Genomic DNA, 18,843 nt, shown 5'->3' on the forward strand with positions numbered 1-18,843 from the left:
TTTGTCAATAACTATTCTCCAAGGACCTACTGTGTGCTGAGCCCAGGGACTCCAAAGCAGAGAATGCAGCGTGCTGTACGGGAGGTGGGGAGCCCAGAGGTCGGGGTCACCTGACCCAGCCTGGGATCAGGGCGGTGCTGATGGGGTGGAGGGGTCCCCAAGCAGCCGGGAGGAGCCAGGATCCTAAATGTGGAGCCCGAGTGGGGGCAGGGCCGCCCCAGAGCTGGGACTCCCGGTTGGAGAAAGGAATTCCTCCCCCTCCCTGTCCCCTGGGAGGCGGGGCTGAGCCTCAGCTATAAACCCAGGGGTGCTTCAGCTCGGTCAGCCAGGCTCTGCCCCGCCGTTCTCCGCTCCTGCCGACCCAGCCTTAGGTAACCGTCCTGCTGTCTCCAGGGACTTTGTACTTGGAGGAGGGGACGGGAGGGAAACGGGAGGGGTGTGGAGAGGAGCCACGGAGGTGGTGGGGGCACCAAATAAAGGCTTGAGAATTTGGGAAGCTCAGCCCTTATGGGGACCTAGGATGGAGGTATTAGGATTTGGGAATTACAGAGTCTGGGGGTGCCGAGATTGGGGCGTCCCAGAGGAGCACACCTTCAGACCTGGGAGGTCTGCGTCTGAGGGGATCTCAGAAATTGGGGGTATCTGGGCTTGGATATTAGACAATCTGAATGTCAGGACTGGGGGCCTCACATTCTAGGGATTCAGGAATTGGGGGGTCTCAGGATGCTGAGGCTTCAGAACTTAGGTGTTAAGACCTCAGGCGTCAGGATCTGAGGAAGTCTGAGCCCACAGTCTGGGGTCTCAAGTATTGGGGTCTCGGAATCTGGAGACACGAGGACTTGTGTGTCCCCAGAAACCAGGGACGTCGTAAATTGGGGTCTCAGGATCTGCGGGTATCAGGATTTAGGGATGCTCTTAACCTGGGTACTGTGGAGCCTGGAGGACCTCAAAGTTGGGGTGGTGTCCCTGTAGGGGTCAGGATGAGGTCTGTGGACGGGGCTGCTCTTGTCCCGTCCTGCCTCCTCCTAGGCTGTGGGTGGTGGGGAAAGGAGGGGACAGGTGGGAAGGTAACCAGCCAGAGGGGAGGGGTGGGAGGGAGCGGGTGTGACTAAGTCTCCCAGGAGCCTCCCCCCTTGAATCCCTTCTTAGGAAATGTCCTCTATTTCAACCATCTACGACATCCCCCCGAAATAGCCTTTGGAGGTGGGACAGCTATTGTCTTGAGGCCACAGTCCCTTCCCAAATACCTTCTCCTAATCCCAGCTCAGATCGGGTTCCCATGGACATGTCATAAGACAAAAGAGGACAGCTGTGGTGGTGGAGGGGCAGGAGTGGTGGCTTTGGGGCTGTGCCCGACCACACCGCCCAAAGCCCTTTCCCCGTCAGGGCCCCCGGCCCCTCCTTCCTCAGACCCAAGAGTCCAGGCCCCCTGCCGCCCCCCTGCCCCTCTTCTGGCAGACCTAAGAGCCCAGCTACACCCAGCCCCTCCCCCCTCAGACGCAGGCCCCCAGTCCCCTCCTCCCTCAGACCCAATAGTCCAGACCCCCAGCCCCCTCCTCCCTCAGACCCAGGAGTCCTGGCCCCCAGCCCCCTCCTCCCTCAGACCCAGAGGTCCAGATCCCCAGTCCCTCCTCCCTCAGACCCAGGAGTGCTGAACCCCAGCCCCTCCTTCCTCAGAACTAGGAGTCCTGACCTCCCAGGACCTCCTCCCTCAGAACCGAAAGTCCAGGCCCCCAGCCCCCTCCTCCCTCAGACCCAGGAGTCCAGGCCCCAGCCACTCCTCCCTCAGACCCAGGAGTCCTGAACCCCAGCCCCCTCCTCCCTCAGACCCAGGAGTCCTGAACCCCAGCCCCCTCCTCCCTCAGACCCTGGAGTCCAGACCCCCAGCCCCCTCCTCCCTCAGACCCAGGAGTCCAGGCCCCCAGCCCCTCCTCCATCGGGACCCCAGCTCACTGCCGCGTTTTCTGGTCCTCAGGTCACACAGGATGTCTGACACCGAGGAGCAGGAATATGAGGAGTGAGTGGCAGGCGGGAGGGCTGGGGGCGTGGAGATGTGGGAACATTCTCCCATCTGCAAGACTTCTAACCGTCCCTCTCGCTCTTTCCTCCCACCCCTGCCTTCAGGGAGCAGCCCGAAGGTGAGTGGGGAGTGGGCCGGCCTTGGTGGCCTGGGGACACGCAGGCGGGAGGCGAGAGGACAGGCGGGGTCGCCCACTGCCCCCACGCCCACCCTCCGGGGTTCCGGCGCCTTGCGCGGGCCCCGAGGGCTCCTAACCCTGCTTTCTCTGCCCCCACCCCTACCTGCAGAGGAGGCTGCGGAGGAGGAGGAGGAGGAAGGTGAGGCCTGGACTCCGCGGGGCTGCAGCCTCGAGGGCTGCCCCGCGGGGCCGGGTGGGGAGGGGGCGCTGGGCAGGGCAGAGGCCGGCGGGGACGGGGCTCCCGACCGCCCCGGCTTCAGGTCCTTTAACAGCCTCTCCCCTCTCTTTCCTCTCTGCCCCCCACTCCCCGGCGTGGCCGCTCCCCCTCGCTCCCCCATCCTCGCTTCTCCCCTCTCCCCCTCCCCCCTGCCTCCTCCCCAGCCGCCGAGGAGCCGGAGCCGGTGGCAGAGCGAGGTAACCGCGGCTGCTTCGCTTGCCGAGACCGATATCCTCGGGCCCTGACCCCCGCGAGGAACCCCTGCGCCCCCCTGTAACCCGCCCAGGCCCGGTCCTTTAAGCCCCGGAGAGCTCGCGCGCCCTCTGGTGTCCACGAAGGGAAATGGCCTCGCTGAGGCTTTAACCCTTTCCCTTCCTTCTTAAAGGGACCGACACCCAAGCCTTCTTCCCCAACCTGGAGGAATACTTGTAGAAGGGTTGGATGTTTGCGGACAGGCACCCTCCCCCTCCCGCCCATCTTCGCCCCCACCCCGTTATTTTTTTCCTCCATATACATTCAAAGGTTGGGGCCCGAGTTGCAGAAGGGGCTACTACTGGGAGCCCAGGATTCCTGTGTCCCCAAGGGGGAGGGCTGGGGACACCCTGCAGTGCTAGGTCTTAATGCGGGGGAGGGGGTGCGGGGGAGGGAGCTGAGCTCTGGGCAGGTGATAGGAGGAAGATCTGGGGGTTTGGACCCCTGTGGGGGGGATCCCCACACCAGTTCTGAATGTATATCTGATGCGTGTGACCCTCTTCCTCCTTTACGGCCACCCTGATTTCCTTCCCCCCTCTTGCCCCCCACTCATGCCTCTCCCCTAGAGCTGCTCCTGGGGGCCATAGCTTGGACGGGGGTGTTCCCTCTCTGGGCGTGTCAGGCCCGCCCCTATGAACTCTTGTTAATTATCTCTTTGTGTTTTCCCATTAGAAGAGGAGCGGCCCAAACCAAGGTGAGATCCTAGGAGGGTGGAGGTGGGGGGGGGGGGGTGTCCCAATCTTATCCTCCTTAATGTGTGCCCCACCAGAGATAGGGTGGGGGAGGGGAAGCAGGAAAGGAGCTGGGGCAATTGAAATGGGAAAGGACAGGGCTTCCTTCTTTCAGCACATGTTCCAGAGACCTTCCCGTGGTGTTGGGCAAGTCAGACCCTGTCTGCTCTGTTGGGGAAACAGACCCCGTGACAGTGATGGTAGCACAGAAGAGGGCCCTATGTTTGCCCTGGGTAGTCAGGGAAGGCTTCCCAGGGGAGTTGACGCCTCAGTCCTGAGGGATGAAGAGTTCACTAGCTGAATGAGGCTGGAGGGGTATTGTAGGTGAGAAAGCCTGCAGGGTGTGGCGGCTGGATCTAGGCCAGGCTTTCAGGGAACCGACACAGACACAGCTCATTCTGATGATGAGGTTCCAAACTAGGCAGATCTGTGGAGGCCATGAAAGCTCATGGGGGCAGAGGGTCCTGGAGGAAGTGACATCGGGGCCCAAGCTTGGAGACGCAAGGAGGCAGCAACGCAAGCATAAGAAATAACTTAGATGCAGAGTCCTCTGGGTTGGTTTGGCCAGTGACACCAATTCCATTGTGGCTGGAGTGTGGAGGGCAAGAAGGGGCTGGGCCCTGAAGGCCGGGGGCCCTGGGGAGTCCTGGAAGGGTTTTGAGCAGAGGAGACAGACGTGAGTGAGAGAGTAAGGGGGAGCAAGAGATCATAGGTGTGCTTCAGGAGGAGGGAAGGCCTCAGGGGAAGGGCATTGCAGGCAGAGGGAACAGCATATGAAAGGCCCAGGGGTACAAAGGCACATGGCATAGCCAGGGAACCATGAAATGTGTCTGTGACGGAGGAGAGAAGTTACTGGAGGAGTTGACTGGGGCCGGATGGAGAAGGGCTTTGAATGCTGAGTTGCTCGGACTTTGTCTTAAGGATGAGATCTGGGTGTTAGAAATGCCCCTCTAAAGTCATGAAAGACGAGGAACCGAAGGTGGACAGCTGGAGACTGGGAGGCCAGGAGGAGGCTGGCAGGAAGTTTCTGGTGAGAGGGACTGAGGCCTGAGCTGGGGCAGGGGGCAAGGGGTGGAAAGGAAGGAACAGACTGGGGAGATTGCCAGGCAAAGGGGTCAGGACTTGCCATTGGGGAGAAGGGAAGGAGGAGGAAAGGACCACGGTCTGGGGTCTGGGCTGGGAACCCCACTCGGTCTTGGGGAAGTCGATGAGTTCAGCAAGGGCGTGACATGTGAGAAAGCGGGAAATGTTCAAGAGGCTCCTGTTAACCTGAGTCTGGGACTTAGAAGCGAGTCCAGGCTGGAGAAGGAGTCGGTGAATCCCCCATAATGAATGATAATCAAAGCCACGGGAGTGAGGGACACGGGTCATGAGAGTGTCCTATGGATGAATAAAAGGGCAAAGCTCTCAGAAGAGCTCCCTTCAGAGGAGCGGGAAGAAATCAGGTGAACGTGCTGTCTTAAAAACCAGAGGAGAGGGGCGACTGGGTGGCTCAATCGGTTAAGCGCCCGACTTCAGCTCAGGTCACGATAGAACACTCGGTGAGTTCGAGCCCCGCGTCGGGCTCTGTGCTGGCAGCCTGGAGCCTGCTTCGGATTCTGTGTCCCCCTCCCTCTCTGCCCCTCCCCTGCTCATGCTCTGTCTCTCTCTGTCTCAAAAATAAATAAAAACATAAAAAAAATAAATAAATAAAACAGGGGAGAGAATTCCGATTAAAGCCAGATGAAGGGCTGACCACGCTCCGCCCCCAATGCACCGCCCTGTACGAATACAACGCAAGCCGCGTCTGTAACTATATATTTTTTACAAGCCACGTTTTAAAAAGTAGCACAAAACGGGTAAAATTCATCTTAACAGCATTTTTTTAATTCAACCCATTATATCTGAAATTTCATTATTTGAACATGTAATCGGTAGGAAACATTATTAGTGAACTATTTTACATGCGTTTGCTGGAGGCAAGTTTTGGAAATTTCACTGGCAAGCCCGCGGAATCTGGATTCGGACGAGCCAGCCACCTGCCTGGTGCTCCGAACCGCGCGTGGCTGCCACCTGCTGGTCGGCGCAGCCCGGGAGCCCCAGTTTTCCCCCCTTTCCGCCCGACAGGCCTGTGGTCCCTCCTCTGATTCCCCCGAAGATCCCAGAAGGGGAACGTGTGGACTTCGATGTAAGTACCTGGACATCCGGTCCCCAGGGCGCTTTTGTGCAAATTAGGAAGAGGCGCTGGGTCCCGCTCCCTTTGGGAGGCCGCCTAATGAACCGAGTGGGCCTCTAGTGCCACCTGCTGGAAACATCGCGAAAGCGCCCCTGGTTCTCTAGACTGTCCAAGCCCGTCCCGGCCGGCAGGGGGCCCCGCCCCCGACGTCGCTCAAAGGTGCCCGCAGGCGGGTGCCTCCTCCCCTGCCCTGCCCGGGAATGACGGGGGCCCGCACCCTCCGTGCTATAGGACATCCACCGGAAGCGCATGGAGAAGGATCTGCTGGAGCTGCAGACGCTCATTGACGTGCATTTTGAGCAGCGGAAGAAGGAGGAAGAGGAGCTCATAGCGCTGAAGGAGCGCATTGTGAGTGGGGCGACCGGGGTGCGGCGAACGCCTCCCTCCCCCGGGGCCTTCCTTGGGGACCAGGGCAGGCCCGAGGCCGAATCTTTGGGCGCTTGCCTAAGTCGGTGGTCGCACGCAAACTAGCTCATCTCTGCTCTTGACCTCCTTTGCGGGGGGGGGGGGGAGGGGGGGTTCCTACACCCCCTCATTTTTCTCTCTCCTCCAGGAGCGGCGCCGGGCAGAGAGAGCTGAACAACAGCGCTTCAGAACCGAGAAGGAGCGCGAGCGTCAGGCTAAGCTGGCGGTGGGTGCCTCCCCTCCCCTGGGAGACCAAATGTACTTCTTCAGCTGGTTGCTCCATTTCCCAGTCATGATATTGTCTGCGGTCCTGAGAGAGCCCTTGTGCTGTGTTATTCAAGGATCTGTCGGTTGGAAGGGGCAGAAACCCCAGCCCAAACTGGGTTCAGCAGAAAGAGAATTTTGTTGGCTCACATAACTAAACAAGTGTAGAGTGTGACTTGCTTCAGGTATGGCTGGATCAAGGAACCTAAGCAAAATCTCCCAGCTCTTCTCTTCCCATCCCCCGGGCTCACCTTTCTATGGACATTGCGGGTGGTGAGCTCATCCTGGGTTTGCCTGGGACTTTCCTGGTCGGCGCCCTGAAAATCCTGTGTCCCATCAGACCGAGGCGAACGGAGTTGTTGGTCACCCTGCTGGACACCGCGTTCTCAGGCAGGGGTGACAAATGACCACCAGCTACTTGGGCTCAAACTCTTTTGTCTGTCTTCTGCATGATCCTGGGGTGCATTCAGACTGGTCACCTGTCCATCTTGGAGCAAATTGCTGGCTAGTTGTAGGCCACTGGTTAGAATATTCCCGTTGGTGTAGGGCCTTGGAGGCACGACCTGACTTGGAATCAAGGAGTGGCCCGCCTGAACCACTTTCAAAGATTGGTAGTAGACTGACATGGTCGGCAAATACTGGTCTCCCCAAGATGTTCATGTCCCAATTCCCAGAGTCTGTGAATATGGTACCTGGCATGGCAAAAGGGACTTTGCAGATGCGATCGAGTTAAGGACGTTGAGGTGGGAGATGATTCTGGATTATCCAGATCGGCCTCGTGTTATCACAAAGGTCCTTAAAACAGGGACACTGTAGGGTCAGAGTCAGAGATACTTGAAGATAGTGTCCTGCTAGCTTTGCAGAGGGAGGAAGGGGCCAGGAGCCAAGGGTTGCATGCGGTGCCTAGAAGCAAGGGCAAGGGAGTGGATTCTCCCCGGGAGCCCCCAGCAGGAACCGGCCCTCTTCACTCCTTGGTTTTAGCCCATAAGACCCATTTCAACGTTTTTTATTTATTTTTGGGACAGAGAGAGACAGACAGAGCATGAACGGGGGAGGGGCAGAGAGAGGGAGACACAGAATCGGAAACAGGCTCCAGGCTCTGGGCCATCAGCCCAGAGCCCGACGCGGGGCTCGAACTCACGGACCGCGAGATCGTGACCTGGCTGAAGTCGGACGCTTAACCGACTGCGCCACCCAGGCGCCCCATAAGACCCATTTCAGACTTCTGACCCGCAGAGCTGTAAGGTGATAAGCTTTTGCTGGTTTAAGCCCCTCAGTTTGCCAATTACAGCAGCAGGAGGAAACTGATTCAGGTGGGGCCTGCAAAAACCCATCGTGCCCACCTCACCAGCACTTCCAGGGGGCAGAGGGGTTGGTCTGCAAGCCACCGTTTCTGGGGCATGCGTTGCAGACTTTGAAACGTGGGGATGCCGTCACTAGACGTTGCAGAACCCCTTCCTCAGGCTCGAGGTCATTCAGCCCCTTCTGGTGCCCCAAGCCCCCCACCCCGTCACCAGTTACCCTCCTTCATCCTCTGAGACATTCTTGTCTCCTGAGAATAAGGGAGATGAAGGCCCAGAGAGGGTGAGTATCTGCACTGAGGCCACACAGCAACCTCACCATCGGCCTTCAGGCTACAGGAATGTAGAAAACAAGCAGGCACATCCCTTGCATTTTAATTCTTGCTTGAGGGATATTAAGGACCAGAGAGGAAAGGGACTCGCAGGTGATCACAGAGCCACAGGTGGTCACAGAGCCCAGGTGGTCACAGAGCCAGGCCTGGAAGGGCCAGGAGCAGAATGCCTGCATTTTTGCCTTTCCTGACCTTGACTTTGTCCCATGCCTTGGGTCTGGTTGATTGCTGCTTCCATCGGCTCACACCTGAGCCCCCCCTCCCCCACCGGAATCTCAGACCCCTCCCCCCAGAGGGTGGCCTTGGGGTTAACCCCTTTCTTCCCTTAGGAGGAGAAAATGCGGAAGGAGGAAGAAGAGGCCAAGAAGCGGGCTGAGGATGATGCCAAAAAGAAGAAGGTTCTATCCAACATGGGAGCCCATTTTGGGGGTTACCTGGTCAAGGTGAGTTCAGTCCCCTGGGACCTAAGGTCTACATTCCCAGGGAGGAGGGGCTGGGGGCCTAGACTTCTGGTTCCTGATAGGGGAGGTCTGAGGGAGGAGGAGGAGGCTAGGGGCCCAGATTTTTGGGTCTGAGGGAGGAGGGGCTGGGGGCCTGGACTCCTGGGTCTGAGGGAGGAGGGGCTGGGGGCCTGAGGCCTGGTCTGAGGGAGGAGGGGCTGGGGATCTGGGTCCTGGGTCTGAAAGAGGAGGGGCTAGGGGCCGGGACTCCTGGGTCTGAGGGAGGAGGGGCTAGGGGTCAGGACTCCTGGGTCTGAGGGAGGAGGGGCTGGGGGGTCTGGATTCCTGGGTCTGAGGGAGGAGGGGGCTGGGGTCTGGACTCCAGGGTCTGAGGGAGGAGGGGCTGGGGGCCTGGACTCCTGGGTCTGAGGGAGGAGGGGGGTGGAGGTCTGGACTTCTGGGTCTGAGGGAGGAGGGGCTAGGGGCCGGGACTCCTGGGTCTGAGGGAAGAGGGGCCAGGGGCCCGGATTCCTGGGTGTAGGGACAGGTGGCGAGGAGCTCAGCCCCCTGTGTTCTGATCAGTCCCACAGTTGAGTACCTCCCCTTCTGTCCCCTCAGGCAGAACAAAAGCGTGGTAAGCGCCAGACAGGCCGGGAGATGAAACTACGCATCCTGTCTGAGCGTAAAAAGCCTCTGAACATCGACCACATGGGAGAAGACCAACTCCGGTAGGTGTCCTGGGGGCCTCAGCGTGGGACGGGCTTGTTGTAAGACAGGGAGATAAGGGGACCAGCTCTGGGAGGGCAGAAGCCCGGGTCTGAGCCCTCATGCTGTGTGACTTTCGGGCAAGGGTCTCCCCCTCTCTGGGCCCCTTGCTGTCTTCCCTGTGATACATGTCACTGGTATAGGACCCACTTTTTGTGGGTACCGTGACCTGTGGAGCCTGGGAGGTAATAAGGCCAGACGAAATAACTCCCCCAAATTTAGGAGATTATGTTGACTCATTGATGTCCTATGGAAACTTAGGAAGGCCCCGTCTTTTCTCTGAATCGAAGCCAGATGTGCCGGTGAGAACTTTCCAGCCACGTCTCTGCCCCACCAGACTCTACCTCCCCCTTCACCTCCCGTTCACGACAGCCCACACCTCATGATAAGCCGTCAGTGGGAAGGCTGCGGAGGACTTTTCCTCCGGGGGCGTCATTTGTGCTTTGACGTACTCTGGCCTGGGACGTGGCTCATGTAGCCAGGAACCCCCACTACCCCCGAGGCTGCACAGTGATGGGGTCTGGAACTCAGCCTCCGACGGCAGCGCTCAGTGCCTGCTCCACCATTCACTGCTGAGTGATCTTAGGCACGTGAGGTAATTTCTCTGAGCCTCACTTTCCTTACTGGTAAAAATGAGGATAGGAGGACACAGCCTACCTGGTCCGCCTGGGAAAGGTCGGTGAGGCGACCATAGTGAAGGGGATGGCTGCAGGGCTCATGGCCCTGTGAGGTAGATCCTATCATTATCCTCACGTTAAAGAAGAGGGACCTGAGGCACAGAGAGGTTAAGTAAGCTTTCCAGGGCTGCACAGCGTGCAAGCATGAGAGCGGGGATTTGAACCCTGGGCTCGCTGTGGTATAAAATGGGGCGATGGTCGCTGGTTAACAGCTGGGTCTCCGGGGGCAGAGACTCCAGAGTATAGCATTTGCCCATTTCTGCGACGTAACTACTCTCACCATGCGGATTTCAGACTACCAGCGTGAGGACACAGCTCGCGGGGTCAGCTCTGGGAGGCGTTTGAATGGCTCCAGCCCGCAGCTCACCATGTGCCCTGCCTTCTGAGCACGTTATCACAGGGCATAAAATAACACGTAGCTGGTGTTCATTTTTCCCTCTTGTCCTCTTCTTCCCCTGTCCACCAGCACACAGCCACTCGTCATTGGGGTCCGCTAATATTGAGGCCCTGTTATCTCCACTGTATTCATCAGATAAAGGTCTTCAGGGTGTATACAATTTTTTTAGATAAAAACATGCCCCAGAGCAGAGGGTGGTAGCTAGCGAGAGAAAACCAGGAAGGCTAGTAATAATCAAATGAATAGTGACACTAGCTTTATTGCAGATTTTTGTCAGTTAAGAATATGCTTGGCCTCAGGGCCTGGGTGGCTCAGTCAGTTGAATGTTCAATTGTTTTTTTTTTTTTTTTTAATGTTTATTTATGTTTAAGAGACGGAGACAGAGAGAGACAGAGCACGAGCAGGGGAGGGGCAGGGAGGGAGACACATGATCCGAAGCAGGCTTCATGCTCTGAGCTGTCAGCACAGTCCCTGAAGTATTCAACTCTTGATTTCAGCTCAGGTCATGAACTCACAGTTCATGGGTTTGAGCCCCACCTCAGGCTCTGGGCTCACAGCGCAGAGTCTGCTTGGGATCCTCTCTCTCCCTCTCTCTGCCTCCCCCCCCCCCCCCCCATGCGTGTGCTCTCTCTCTCAAAGTAAATAAATAAACTTAAAAAAAAAAAAAAAGGATAAGTTTGGCCTCTAGTAAAGAGATCTGTCCATAGCAGCCTAAAATACAGAGGCTGATTTTGTCACAGAGAAGCAATCTGACACTAGGGTAGTCCATAGCTGGTATGGGACCTCTACAAAATCACTGGAGACCCAGACTCCTGTTTTTCTGCTCTGCCACATTTAGCCCCATATTTCCATTCTCAAAATCACCTCATAGTCCAATGTGGCTGCTGGAGCTCCAGCCAACACATCCAAGCAGCAGGAAGAAGTCGCAAGGAAGGAGCCACAAAAGGCTTGCTCAGAAGCCGTGCCTAATGACTGCCTTCACCCCACTGGTCACCCCCACCCTCACGCACAGGGAGATTTGGGAGAGTAGCTTTTTAACTGGACCTGTTGCCAAAGGTTGTGTCTAAGGAAGAAAGGGAGAAGAGATATAGAGCAGGCAGCCACAGATTTTTGTGTGCATTTTATGGAGAGGGAAATAGGATTCTAGGGAATCACTCTTGCCAGAAGATAGCAGAGAGGGGATTTGAACCGGGGCTTCCTGACTCCAGAGCCAGAGTTCCTGACCATGACATTATTCTCCCTTACGGAAATGACTTTTGGATGTGGAGACAGGGAGCAGAGACTTAAAAACCCCTTTCTTCTGTTCACTTTGAATATTTTGGCCACACCTCTTAACAAAATGGTACCAATAATGCCCAACTCAGAGGAGACTGGCCGTGTGGCTTTGGACCGTTCTCTCTGGGCTGTGGGCTGGCCCGGTGCGTGACAGCCCTTCTGCCCCTGCCAGGGAGAAGGCCCAGGAGCTGTCGGACTGGATCCACCAGCTGGAGTCTGAGAAGTTTGACCTTATGGCGAAGCTGAAGCAGCAGAAGTATGAGGTGAGACCCGTGTCCCACGGAGGGCAGCGCGGGGTAGGGGTGGGCATGCGTGCGTGCGTGTCCCACGCAGGGCAGGGGTCTGTGTGTGTTTGTGTGTCTGGCGCAGGGCAGTGGCGGGTGGGCGTGTCTGGTGCAGGGCAGGGGCGTGTGTGCGTGCATGCATGCGTGTCCCGCGCAGGGCAGGGCCGTGCGTGCGTGTCTGGCGCATGGCAGGGGCGGTCTGGTGTAGGGCAGGGGCGTGCATGCATGCATTGGTGCCTGTCCTGCGCAGGGCAGGGGCGTGCGTGCGTGCATGCGTGCGTGTCTGGCGCAGGGCAGGGGCGGGTGGGCATGTCTGGTGCAGGGCAGGGGTGGGCAGGCGTACATGCGTGTCTGGCGTGTCCCGCGCAGGGCAGGGGCATGCGTGCGTGTCTGGCGCACGACAGGGGCAGTCTGGTACAGGGCAGGGGCGTGCAAGCGTGCATGGGTGCCTGTCCCATGCAGGCCAGGGGCGTGCGTGCGTGTCTGGCACGGAGCAGGGGTAGGCGGGTGTGGTGGGCGGGCGTGCCCCCGCCCCATCATCCTCCTCTCCCCTTGCAGATCAATGTGCTGTACAACCGCATCAGCCACGCCCAGAAGTTGTAAGTGTGCCTGGGCCACTGAGCCCCACGCCCCTGCTCCAACCCTGGGGTTCCTCTTTCCTTCCCTGTGGCTCCCCTCCAGTCCCTCGACCCCCTCTTGGCATCTGTCCCTTTCTCTCTGTGTGTCCTTCTCCGGGTTGTCAAGTGGGGCAGGCGATCTTGCCCCCAGGGAGGGTGGACGATGGCTGGAGCGCACCGGGCTGTCGCAGGGGCAGGGGTCGGTGCTCCCGGCCCGTGATGGGGGGAGGCCGGGGAAGCCGGTCAAAACCTGCGGTGCCCAGGGTGGCCCGCCCCGAGTGCCCGTAACCGCTGTAACGGCCGTGACTATTTCCGCGTCCCTAGCCTCCTTTTCTCCGGCTCTCGGTTCCTCTCTCCATGCCTCCCACCGGCTGCGTCCTTCCTGCCAGCCTTGACCCATCTTGGTGCTACCCACGCTCACTCACCCGTCCCTCCCTTCCCCCAGCCCGTCCTGCTAAACATTTATCAGCTTCCGCAGGGACACCCTGAGCGCACCCACGGACATCAATTCCCTCAGGTCGGGGGGAGCCGGCCTTAGGCCATCAAGCCCACCGCCCCAGTCCGCGACGGGAGAACGCATTTGCCTGCCCCTTCCTCTGGGCAGGGAGAGCCGGACTTTTTTTTTGGGGGGGGGGGGGGGGGGGGGCGGGGACTTCCTGAATTGGGGGCAGGGCCCAGCTCAGACGCTGGGGGAGCCCGTCCTGCCTGACACCCCCTCTCTCTTCTCCTACAGCCGGAAGGGGGCAGGGAAGGGCCGCGTTGGAGGCCGCTGGAAGTGAGGCCCTGGGGCTGGAGCCAGAGCCCTGGGAGGACCTGTCCCGTCTCTGCGGTTTGAAATAAATACTCCGCTTACAGACATTTACCGAGTTCTATCATTATTACCCCGCAGCCAGCCTGTCCGGTCCCCTTGAGTTACAACACTCCATAGGGTGATGTGTCAAGGTGGAGCCTCCCCCCTGCTGGTGGGAATGTCACACAGCGTGTGGGAACCACTCTGGCAGGTCCTGGAGAGGCTAAACACAGTTAACGGATGACCCAGTCATTCTACTCCCAGGGGTCTGCCCGAGGGAACTGAAAACATACGTTCGCACACACACACACACACACACACACACACACACACACACACTGTGCACAAATGTCGGCAGCAACATTACAACAGCCAGAAGGTGGAGACACATGCAAATGTCCAGCAACCGAGGAATGCATGCTAAGGCGTCTTATTCAGCCATAAACCGGGAGGAGGTCCTGATACCGGCTGCAGTGTGGACCAGTCTCAGAAACGGGACGCTGGGTGAAGGAAGCCAGACACCAGAGGCCACAGGTTGTGTGATTTCATTTGTATGACTTGTGCAGAGGGCAAATCCACGGAGGCAGGAAGTAGATGAGTGGGTTACAGGGGCTGGGGGAGGGGAGTCGTGATTCTCCGGGGGCGGGGAGGGAGGGGGAGGGGAAGGGGGGTGGAAATGCCTTAGTAGTGATGGTATCACACACCAGCTTGTGAATATAAAAAGCCCCTGATGGGGCGCCTGGGTGGCTCAGTCGGTTAAGCGTCCGACTTCAGCTCAGGTCATGATCTCACAGTCCGTGAGTTCGAGTCCCGCGTTGGGCTCTGTGCTGACAGCTCAGAGTCTGGAGCCTCTTTCAGATTCTGTGTCTCCCTCTCTCTCTGCTCCTCCCCTGTTCATGCTCTGTCTCTCTCTGTCTCAAAAATAAATAAACATTAAAAAAAAAAATTAAAAAAAAAAAAAAGCCCCTGAGCTATACAGTTTAAAAAAATTTTTTTTATTTATTTCTATTTTTTTATTTTTATGATTTTTAAAAATATTTATTTATTTTTGAAAGCATGAGCAGGGGAAAGGCAGAAAGAGAGAGACAGAGGATCCAAAGCAGGCTCTGTGCCGCCTGCAGAGAGCCCGACGTGGGGCTTGAACCCACAACCCTGAGGTCAAGGGTCACACCCTCCACTGACAGAGCCAGCCAGGCACTTCCTGAACTGTACACTTTATTATTTTTTTAATTTTCTTTTTTTTTTTTTTTAACATTTATTTATTGCTGAGAGACAGAACATGAGCAGGGGAGGGGCAGAGAGAGAGGGAGACACAGAATCCGAAGCAGGTCCCAAGCTCCGAGCTGTCAGCACAGAGCCCGACGTGGGGCTTGAACCCATGAACTGCGACATCACGACCTGAGCTGAAATTGGTCGCTTAACCAACTGAGCCACCCAGACACCCCTATTTTTATGTTTTTTTAAAGTTTTTTTTTAAGTTTCCTTATTTTCCTTATTTACTTATATTTACTTTATTCATTATGTTTACTTAAGTTTCCTTATTTTGAGAGAGAGTGAACAGGGGAGGGGCAGAGAGACAGAGAGAAAGAATCCCAAGCAGGCTCCACACTGTCAGCACAGAGCCCAACACGGGGCTCGAACTCACAAACCATGAGATCATGACCTGAGCTGAAATCAAGAGTCGGACGCTTAACGGATCTATATCTGAATTTTAAAATGCAAAACCAACCCAAACAAAACAATTTTCAAGTTGCTCACTGGAGAGGGATCCGCTTGTAGTGACAAAGCAGTGCCCACCTTTGTGACCTTTAGGATGGGCACACATTCCTGAGCACATAGGGGCCTGGGTTCTGGGCCCCGAATCCCAAATATCAGTGGCTCAGGGAAGATGGCTGATCCCACACACATAGCTGATATGTCCCCACAAAATCCGTGAGTTGAAGCCCTAATCCCCAGTGTGATGGTTTGTGGAAGGTGGGGTCTTTGAGAGGTAACCAAGTTTCCATGAGGTCATGAGGGTGGAGGTCCGGTCATGGGATTAGTGTCCTTGTGAGTACTCGAAGAGACCAGAGCACTGTCTCTGCACCATCTGAGGACACAGCACGGAGGTGACAGGCTGTCACCAGAACTCGACCGCACAGTCACCCTGACCCAGACTTCCAGCCTCCAGAACGGTGAGAAGTGAATGGTTTCTGTTTAAGCCCCCCCGGGGCCTATGGCTTTTCGTCCTGGGGGCTTGAGTCGACGGGGACCTTGTGATGTCTCCCCCAGTTCTGGTTCCAGACAGCCGCGGAGGGCAAAGCAGGAGACAGACACGTCCCCGCCCATTCTTTCCTCCTGGCAGAACTTAGCTCTGTTGCCGTCTGTAGCTGTTTGCTTGTCCTCACTGGACTGTTAAGCCCAACTTAAAATCAGCAGTTCCAGGGGTGCCTGGGGGGCTCCGTCGGTTAAGCATCCGACTCTTGGTTTCGGCTCAGGTCATGACCTCAAGGTTCATGAGCTCGAGCCCTGCATCAGGCTCCCCGCTGTCAGTGCAGAGCCTGCTTGGGATTCTCTCTCCCTCTCTCTCTGGCCCTCCTCCACTTGTACTCTCTCTCTCAAAATAAATAAATAAACTTAAAAAAAAATCAGCAGTTCTAGGGGCGCCTGGGTGGTTCAGTTGGTTAAGCGTCTGACTTCAACTCAGGTCACGATCTCACAGTTTGTGAGTTCGAGCCCCGCATCAGGCTCTGTGCTGACAGCTCAGAGCCTGGAGCCTGCTTCGGATTCTGTGTCTCCCTCTCTCTTCCCCTCCCCCACTTGCACTCTGTCTCCCTCCCTCCCTCTCTCTCTCTTTGAAAAATAAACACTACCAATGTTTTTTTTGAATCGGCAGTTCTATTACGATGTGAAAGAAGGGGAAAACAAATAATACGGGACATCTAAGTCTCTACCCTCCCCCACATGGCGCATTAGTGAAACCACTTTCTCTATCCACACAGCACGCAGCTTGCAATCAGCAGACTCAAGGGCCTCTTGGAAGCTGCCTGCCTGTATCCGTTTGCTTGTACAGAATAACCACCTCACATCTGACTGGCGCTCCTTGGAAACCTTTCATTGAGCTTATGAGGTTGGCAGTTTGTGCTGGGCTCAGCTGGGCAGTTCTTCTGGGCATGGCTGATCTTGTCTGGGCTTTTTTTTTTTTTTTTTTTTAATTTTTTAAGTTTATTTCTTTATATTGAGATTGAGAGAGAGTGTGAGCAGGGGAGGGTCAGAGAGAGAGAGGGACAGAGAGAATTCCAAGCAGGCTCCCCACTGTCAGCACAGAGCCTGACAGGCTCGAACTCACAAACCGTGAGATCATGACGTGAGTTGAAAGCAAGAGCTGGACGCTTAACCAACTGGGCCACGGAGGCACGCCTCTTGTCTGGGATTTTTGCTTGTGCATCCACGGTCTTCTGCTGGCTCAGCGGGAATGGTTGGCTTAGGGTGGCCCGTTTGGGGTGGCTGGGACCTCTCTCCATGTGGTCTCTTATGGAGGTCTCTGTCTCTTTTTAAAACAATTGTCTTTCTATATACTTTTTTTTAATGTTTATTTTTGAGACACACACACACACACACACACACACACACAGAATCCAAAGCAGGCTCCAGGCTCTGAGCTGTCAGCACAGAGCCTGACATGGAGCTCGAACCCACGAACCATGAGATCATGACCTAAGCTGGTCGGATACTTAACCGACTGAGCCACCCAGGCGCCCCTGGAGGTCTCTAAGGAGGGACATAGGTGGTTTTCTTTCATGCGTTTCAGCCTAATCTCATGCTCCCAGAATTTTGTTTATTTCATGGTCATCCTGTGAATGCCTCTTCACATTTCTGCACTTGACTCAGATCCCTTCCCATCATAATGCCAGCACTACGCCAACAATGTCATTTAGGAGTTATGTTTGGCTGCTGGTAAGGGAGACACAAAATAACACTGGTTCTGGTGAATTGGGGGTTTGCTTTCCTCACACACGGCCTAAGGGAAGGAGGTAGGCAGTCCTGGGCAGGAAAGGCAGGTCCAAAGTGCCATCAAGAATTGAGACTCCTGGGGCGCCTGGGTGGCGCAGTCGGTTAAAGCGTCCGACTTCAGCCAGGTCACGATCTCGCGGTCCGTGAGTTCGAGCCCCGCGTCGGGCTCTGGGCTGATGGCTCGGAGCCTGGAGCCTGTTTCCGATTCTGAGTCTCCCTCTCTCTCTCTGCCCCTCCCCCGTTCATGCTCAGTCTCTCTCTGTCCCAAAAAAAAAAAAAAAAAAAAAAAAAGAATTGAGACTCCTTCTGCTTTTCTGCTCTGCTTCCGTCCACGAGGTCACACTGTGGTCACAGCATGATTTCTGGAGCTCTAGCTGTTACATCCGCTTCCAGGAAGGGAAGACAGCAGAAAGCTGAGGGCCAGAAAGGTGCACCTCTCAGCTAACCGAGACCCTTTCTAGAGCCTTTCTGGAAGCCCCACCCAGCAATGTTCAATCCCATCTTATTGGCCTCTCCTAATTGCAAAGAAGGTTAGGTCTCTGGCTCGCCCTTTAGCTAGCTGGGTGTTTTGCTACTTCAAATGAAACCAGTGTTCTGGTTTTTTTTTTTTTAATGTTTATTTATTTTTGAGAAAGAGACAGCCAATGCGTGAGCAAGGGAGGGGCAGAGAGAGAGAGAGAGAGAGAGAGAGACAGAGTCTGAATCAGGCTCCAGGCTCTGAGCTCTCAGCACAGAGCCCAATGTGGGGCTTGAACCCACGAACCGTGAGATCATGACCTGAGCCAAAGTCGGACGCTTAACTGAACCACCCAGGCGCCCCAACCAGTGCTCTATTTTTGAGGAGGAGACAGAGTTATGGGCAGGCAATTAGCTGTCTCTGACATGCCCCACTCCTCTGACTACCCAACCCACATATACAGATCCTGGACATGGAACACACTGACCCACTCCCCAAGGACAAAAGCCCAGGGTCTTGGTGGTCAGATCGGGCTCTTGGGGTCAGACCAGCCCCTTCAGTCAGGCTTGGGTGTGCCTCCCACTGGTTTGACATCCTGTAAACCGCATACACAGTTCCTCTCTCCCTAACAAATCCACAATGGGGAAGGCGCAGGGAATTGTAATAATAACAATTCAGACAAACATTCCCATGAGGAAAAGAGGAGAAAGAGAATCAAGCACAATGGAAGTCATTGGGTAGGAAAAGAGATCATATGTTACCAGATCTGGAAAACGTGGTTCTACACATTAGGGCAAAATCCCTCCTCTGTACTCATTTTGGCCCCCAACACTCCCTGCAAGGGAAGGGCTTCTCCCTGTGCCCACATCTGAGGATGATATTTGGGAGAATACCATTCTTGGCATGGTTAACAAATACAAAGCCTCCTTCCTGTTGGTGTGAGTTTGAGGGCCCAGGAGATGTGCTGATAGTCACAAGAAGGTCAGCTACGCAGTATCTTTCACAGCACATTTCTCCCTTAAATTTAAAAGTTTCCTCTGTGCAAATAACTCTGCTAAGGACTGTTTTAAAATATCATAAATTCTTAGTCCTGTTTTCACGCTGGACAACAGAGTAAACCTGATACTTTAGTTTATTCCTTTATCTGGACCATCTTTATGACGCAGACCAGCGTCTGTTTTTTCTGCCATTGCAGGGAACATCTTCTTCTTATCTTGCTGATGTTATTTTCAC

General features: G+C 55.8%; 1 protein-coding gene across 3 annotated transcripts; it reads left to right on the top strand.

Moving 5' to 3' along the window:
* Positions 1 to 2,114: 2,114 nt before the first annotated feature.
* On the top strand, positions 2,115 to 13,228 carry TNNT1 (troponin T1, slow skeletal type). Of its 3 annotated transcripts, XM_060649860.3 has the most exons (12): positions 2,115 to 2,138; positions 2,308 to 2,332; positions 2,578 to 2,612; positions 3,340 to 3,361; positions 5,505 to 5,565; positions 5,845 to 5,961; positions 6,167 to 6,244; positions 8,245 to 8,358; positions 8,974 to 9,083; positions 11,642 to 11,732; positions 12,312 to 12,352; positions 13,104 to 13,228. In XM_060649860.3, the coding sequence occupies exons 6-12, from the start codon at positions 5,863 to 5,865 to the stop codon at positions 13,147 to 13,149; spliced, it is 579 nt and encodes a 192-aa protein (XP_060505843.2). In that variant the 5' UTR covers positions 2,115 to 2,138; positions 2,308 to 2,332; positions 2,578 to 2,612; positions 3,340 to 3,361; positions 5,505 to 5,565; positions 5,845 to 5,862; the 3' UTR covers positions 13,150 to 13,228. The 3 variants fall into 3 exon arrangements, with proteins under 3 accessions (XP_060505843.2, XP_078295420.1, XP_078295421.1); XM_078439294.2 differs by lacking the exons at positions 2,115 to 2,138; positions 2,578 to 2,612 and having other exon boundaries at positions 2,308 to 2,337; positions 3,343 to 3,361; XM_078439295.2 differs by lacking the exons at positions 2,115 to 2,138; positions 2,578 to 2,612 and having other exon boundaries at positions 2,320 to 2,337.
* The last annotated feature ends 5,615 nt before the right edge of the window (positions 13,229 to 18,843 follow it).

This window comes from Panthera onca, chromosome E2 (assembly GCF_046562875.1).
Source record: "Panthera onca isolate mPanOnc1 chromosome E2, mPanOnc1 haplotype 2, whole genome shotgun sequence".
In the NCBI taxonomy this organism is placed as follows: Eukaryota; Metazoa; Chordata; class Mammalia; order Carnivora; family Felidae; genus Panthera; species Panthera onca.